The 6,588-nt window shown below is 33.5% G+C and overlaps 1 protein-coding gene across 2 annotated transcripts in view; it reads right to left on the reverse strand.

The window, feature by feature from the left end:
* Nucleotides 1–4,877, reverse strand: part of LOC111392891 — a 10,632-nt gene extending 5,755 nt beyond the window's left edge. For both annotated transcript variants that reach the window (XM_023018301.1, XM_023018300.1), the window contains exons 1-6: nucleotides 4,547–4,877; nucleotides 2,348–2,518; nucleotides 1,765–1,932; nucleotides 1,429–1,612; nucleotides 629–1,352; nucleotides 329–536 (exon numbers count right to left, since the gene is read on the reverse strand). In XM_023018301.1, coding sequence (XP_022874069.1) covers nucleotides 507–536; nucleotides 629–1,352; nucleotides 1,429–1,612; nucleotides 1,765–1,932; nucleotides 2,348–2,518; nucleotides 4,547–4,739 — 1,470 coding nt within the window. In that variant the 5' untranslated portion in view covers nucleotides 4,740–4,877 and the 3' untranslated portion in view covers nucleotides 329–506. The remainder of the gene's footprint in view (nucleotides 1–328; nucleotides 537–628; nucleotides 1,353–1,428; nucleotides 1,613–1,764; nucleotides 1,933–2,347; nucleotides 2,519–4,546) is intronic.
* Between the last annotated feature and the right edge of the window lie 1,711 nt (nucleotides 4,878–6,588).

A 6,588-nucleotide genomic window follows, 5' to 3' on the forward strand; every position in this document is an offset into this window, starting at 1 on the left:
ATCCCCCCCCCCCCCCCAAGAGTTGACCTTAAAACAAGCATTCAATTAGTATTAAATTGTTTCTCATGGGTAAAGAGAATATTCTCTTTTCTGACCACTCCAACTCAAGGAGAAATCAAAAGGGCCTCATTGCTAGGACCTAATACTCATTGGTCACTTCGCTTGCTAACTCGTCTTCTATTGCATGCTCTAACCACTCTAAAATTTCACCAATTTTAAGGCTACCTCAAAAGCCAGCTACAAAGAAAATCCAGTCTCTATTTGCAAAGTCAACATGATACAAAGGATAGAAAATTAAAGTCATATAGAGTTTAGACAAAACACTTACACTCCCACGTATAAGGGGGGTCAAAGTTTTATCCATAAAACTGGACATCTGAGAATCAAAAGCATTTCAGTAGTCCCAGTCTTAGCCTAAGAAAAGCTTGATAATCCACGAACAATGGTTCAGAACTTCCAGTTGGCATGGTACAGGATATGCTAGAAAGAACAACCAGAAAGCCATTTCAAGATTTCCCATACTTCTCCATGTATCCCTGCAATAGTAATAACCAAATGTCAAATGTGAAAATAGTTTATATCAATCAGTCTGTCTCAGTATATATATCAGTGTAATTATAAGCACTACCTCAACTAGCTTTTCAATTTTGGGCTGAGACACATAAAGATAGGACTTAATTGATTCACCCGTGCTAGGAATCTGATGCGGTGGTTGAAATGAGCTCAGAATTTTGTCGACTGCCTTCTTAACTACCAATTTGTGAGCGTCCTTGCTCAGAAGGCCCTCAAGCCAAGTTGGTTTTACCAAATCCTTAACATGTTCCACAAGAACAGCTCTAAAATGTTTCATTTCTTTTGATTCCTTCTGCAGATATCCACTGTGCTCATTCTTTAGACTGACTTTATCCAAGTCTGGTTCTGTCACGTGAATTGATTCACCTAGTTTTCCTGAATCACGACTTGTACTCAATATGATCGCCTTTGGATCAACATCTCCGGTTGAATGTAGATCGCCACCACCAGAAATTTTTGAGACCCCATCTCTAACTTTTGTTGGCTCAATGCTATCACGAATGGGGTCACACAGATTTGCCTGAGACAGTAATTTCTCAGTGATGAAGTGTGATGGACGGAAAGGAACAGATGGTTCCCAATCATCAAAAGACGTCCTGGTTATATGTCCAGTTGATGCATCCACAGCTCCCTCCTTTATATGAAGGAACCTACAAGTATTCCCTTTGATGCACCATCCCTTGGAATGAAATTCACATACAATCCTCTGTCTTTTAATCCCACCTGTCAACTCAGTGCTTGATGACAAATCTCTAGGCCTTGTCTGGGAAGTGTTCAGCCTGAAAAATAGACACCATCAGGATTCAACTCTAGTAAGGGGGAAAAAACTACTATTAATTCAAATAGGTGTTATACCTTTGTGACATTTGCTTTGTGTTCACTGCAGCAAAATACTCAGCACCATAAAACTTCTCCCTAGATGCATCAATCATTGATGTTGTAGCGCTGACTGATCCAGCAGAAGCTTTGCTGTTCAAAGAATTCATTCCCCGACTGTCAGAAAAAGGTTTTTCATCAGTGTCTTTCAGAGTTCTTTTACCTGCAAGAGCCTTATGGTTATTTTTCTGAACCAGTGATTCTTATGATAAAACTGAAAGCAAAGAAAATTTACACAAAACAATCAAATAATAACATTTTTATGGTTTATCTTGAGAGCATTATTTGACAATATTGGACACTAGAAATCCTCACCATCTCCACATGACTCTGTATTCGGTCTGTCTTCACTTGACTCAAAGATTTTTGGCCTGCCAGTATTGCCCAGGATATTGGGGATATTTGGTAGTGGATGCGCATGCTTTCGTGAAGTCACTAAACTGGATTTCAAGTGCTCTTCAGGACCCGTAACTCTGTTAGGATCTGCGAAGAAGAAACAAATAATCACGAAAAAAGGTTAAAGCAAAGGAAACATTTAAGTCCCATTTTACACATAAAGAACAGTATAAGCCCAGATATAACTTTATAAGATCTAAGTCACTTTCAGAAATATTTCATAGAAGTCCTAACCACCTGAAAAGGCATATTTCTTTAACTTTTTCCCTTCAATTCTTAGTTCATTAATTTTCACATCAACAAACTGCTAATTGATTTCTCATCAGTCTTTCAGGGTTCTTTTACCTGCAAAAGCATTATGGTTATTTTTCTGAACTAGTGATTCTAATGATAAAACTCAAGGAGAGCTAAGAAAACTTCTCAGAAAACAAACAAAACATAACATTTTCATAGATTTTCTTGAGAGCATTTTTTGACATTATAGGATACTCGAAATCCTCACCATCGCCACGTGACTCCACCTTTGGTCTGTCCTCACTTGACTCTGAAATGTTGAGCTTGCAAGTATTGCCCAGTATAGTGGGGATATTTGGTTGTGGTTCTGCAACATCTTTTCCTGATGTCATTAAACCCGATCTCATGTGCTCTTCAAGACCTGTATCTCCACTAGGATCTACAAATAAGGAACAAATATAATCACAAAAAAAGCTTAAAAGGAAGCATTAAGTCCTATTTTACAATGTAAAGGACTTGTAAGTCCAGATATAACTTTCCAAGATCTAAGTCAATTTCAGAAATATTTCACAGAAGTCCTAAACACCTGGAAAGGTATATTTTTATACCATTTTGGCCCTCCTATTCTCAGTTCATTGATTTTCACACCAACAAACTACTAACTGCTAATTTACATCGAATTGATTCTTTTAAATGGTCCAATATTTTCTCACTTTATATTATAACAATTACATAAAATAAACTGAATCCCAACTCAACAAAATAAATTTACCAATAATTGTGGAAGCAATTGAACTAGAAGACTAAGTCATTAAATTGGCAAACCTGAAACAGTGCATTGACATTGTTGTTATTGGAATAGATCAAGGAGAATGATAAACAAAACAAAACAAAACAAAACTGTTACCACAAATGAATCAGGCTTGCAAAATCATGTTTTGTATGTTCTTTACAGACAAAGAAACAGCAATAACTATTTGTTAAGTATATAAAGCCATGAGAGAGCATCCAAAACTCGAGAACCAATATGAACTGCACAACAGAATGTAAGTGCAACTAAAGATTTCCGATGGCATCTTCTGTTCCAGCTACTTGTTAAGCTGCCATTCCTTCAACTGCAAACCATTCGTTGGCTCTTTTTCTTTTTATAATTTCCTTTGAACCTCACTGGAATCACTAGATCCCCATCTGGTTTGTAGGGAACTGGATTCATGTAATCTATATTCTGCCAAAGTCTTTCCTAAAGGTGTGCGTTAATTAATGTAACGACAAAATGATACATCATAAACTTATTATATGATGTAGATATACATGTAATGGAAACTAGTCCTCCTATCACATACAAACGTTCCAGCATGCAACATTAAACACTTCAACAGTGGACAGTCAATGCAATTGTGGCGTCTCTTCTTCTCGACAGTTGTCAAAAGCCAATGCTCGACTAAAGCATCCTGTGCCACAGAAAATTAGACGCGTGGAGCTGAACACAGGATGCAAATGTAATAAATACATGGATTGGCAGTGAGCAATCAATGCAGCTTTGGCATCTCCGTGTTTTGCCGGTTGTCCAGATGCCAGTGCTCTATTTTTAGCGTCATTTAAACGTTCATTTCAAATTAACAACAATTAAATTATATAGGGACTTGTTTGCATGACAAAAATCATTGGTGAGGAAAAAAAACATACATGCATGTAGAATCACCAAACTGGACAAAAAACAAAATGGTTCTTACAAAGAAATTAAGGGAAATAAATATCATATGCATTTCCAATCAATCATGTTAGTGCATAGAAATAAGAGAACCCCACAATGACAAAATTTCATGTAAAATGAGAAAAAAGAAAAGTCCAAAAATAGATTTTGTCAAAACCATTCCTCAATAAATCAAGAATCCATTTTTTTCTGAATGATCAGATAGCAAATAAATATCATATGCATTTCCATAAATTTGTGTAGATGCATAGAAATGAGAGACCCCAATCAGAGAATTCATACAAAAATAAATAAATAAATAAAAACCCAAAAGTAGAATTTAATTAAAAAAATAATAATCCTAATAACAAGAACCAGTTCATTTTTATTTTTGAATGATCCGAACGCATAACATCAGCGGAATGTAAATATCTAATGTCGCACATATAAATGAAATAAACCAATAACCACAAAATTCGTGAAAAAAAATCCCAAAAATTAAGTTGTATCAAGAACATAATCCTCAAAAAATCAAGAATCCGTCCTATTTTGAATGATCAAGCCATAAAATCAGAAATCGTGCTCACACATAGAAATGACATAAACCCACAATCACAAAATTCGTGTAAAATAAAAATCAAAACCCTACAAACGGACTGTATCGACGACATTCCTCAAAATAAAACAGATAAAATTCCCACAAATTTCCACAGGAAAAAAATTAACGACAACCCAAAAATAGCTCAATTTTCAAATCAATTGTATAAAACTAACCATTCTGATTATTTTCTTCCCGAATAGGAGTTAAATCTTCTCCAAAGTCGTCATCTTTTCCTTCTTCGATTTCAACCTCTTTTCCGACCTCTTCTACTTCTTCGTACTCCATTTCGACATCATCGTCAATTTCGGTGGTTAAAGGATGGGTGGTTGCTGGCATTGGATCATTCACCGAGGAGGAAGAGTTCATTTCCGTTTTGCGGCTTGAGAAAGTGACAGCAGACCGCAGTCAAAGTGCACTGTGCGGCGTTACTTTCTATAGACTATTATATTCGAGTGAATACGTACGGTCAGTTACAAGGGTAGGGTCCTAGTGTATAAATCTACCTTTGTTGGAAAAATGTCGTGCGACTCCATGATTCCATTTTCATATTCTTCCTTAAATTATCTAACTATACTATTGAGAAAATTAGAGGACTCATGTATTTCATTTTGATTTTTTTATATTGTAGGTCATCGGCAAGGTATGTTCCAATGAAACTTCTTACAAATAGATTGTAGTTTTACGGTTTAGTATGAGCATCGTGATATGATTATTGAGTGAATCGAAAACTATATGAACATATACTTATTCAGTGCTCTTTGAATTTACCCATAAAAATACTTGTAGCAAAACAAGATGAAATCTATTGTAAGTTTATCCACATAAATGTGCAGATTCAAGGCAAACTTACTGCAAATTAATCGATCCTATGCCTATATATTGATTGTAGTTTAAGTTTTATGAATGAATCGCTCCCATGCTTAGTGCTTCAAATAAGAATCATGATATCATTGGGTGAAGTGAGGACTTGATATTGGCTTCACGTTATAAAACATTCTTTGACTTTACCAAGAAGAAATGCGCGGCAAAACAAGACTTTACCATTATTTTGAATGAATTTGTCTCTAATCGACTAGGATAATGTAAATGAGAACAAGCTCGAATTGGTGGAACTTATTAGTTCTTTAAATTGCAACTTAATCAAGACCTCATTGAGATTTCTAACAATTACATCCCTCTTTTTTTCAAAATCATACAAACCTCTCTAACTTTAAGTTAATGGTAATGCATACCTCCCTTTATCATTTTTTTTCTTTACCCTGATAGTATAAATAATAGTTGTAGTGCCGAAAATGCCCTTACGAACTTTATTTAGTCTAAATAACTGATTATATTTGAACTGCATTTTTTAGTAACTAAACTATATTTTAATTACATTAAAGGTTCATGATATTTACATATTATCATATTTATATCTCAAACTTTTTTTATCGCATTCTTATTCTCAAATTAACATAAATTGTTCATGATTATGAGTTTTCTCCAAAATTTTCCTTAAGATATAGTAATAAAAAAAACTCATTTGTCCATTATATTTTATATAAGCAAAAATAATAATAATAGAAAAATATGATTAAATATTTGAACATTATTTTACAACATTTAACAATATTTTTAGACGAAAACCATGATTTTGAACAAGATTTTATAATCAATAAAATGTTTAAAAAATATGATGAAAAAAAAGGAAATAAATATAATAATGAATAAATGTTAATGGCCATTAATGGAATTAAAATGTGGTGTATTTACTAAAAAAAAAATGAGGTGTGAACATAATCATCCTTTTATTTAATCTTGCGACTTCATTAATCTTAATGTAATACCTAAAGGGTAATACTATTTGCAATCGCCTTACGTGACATAAGTGTGGCGATTAATCATGTTAATACATTAACATAATGATTTTTTATTACCTCATGTAACAAATCACTAATCATCATATGTATGCCACGTAAGCCGACTATCGTGATCGGCGACTCAAATTAACATAAATTTTTCATGATTATGAGTTTTCTCCAAAATTTTCCTTATAGTAATTAAAAAAAAAAAAAAAAACTCATTTGTCTCTTATATTTTATATAAGCAAAAAAAATAATAATACAAAAATATGATTAAATATTTGAACCTTATTTTAGAGCACGCTAACAATATTTTTAGACGAAAATCATAATTTTGAACAAGATTTTATAATCAATAAAATGTTTTAAAAATA

This window comes from Olea europaea, unplaced genomic scaffold, assembly GCF_002742605.1.
Source record: "Olea europaea var. sylvestris unplaced genomic scaffold, O_europaea_v1 scaffold994, whole genome shotgun sequence".
NCBI classification, from domain to species: domain Eukaryota; kingdom Viridiplantae; phylum Streptophyta; class Magnoliopsida; order Lamiales; family Oleaceae; genus Olea; species Olea europaea.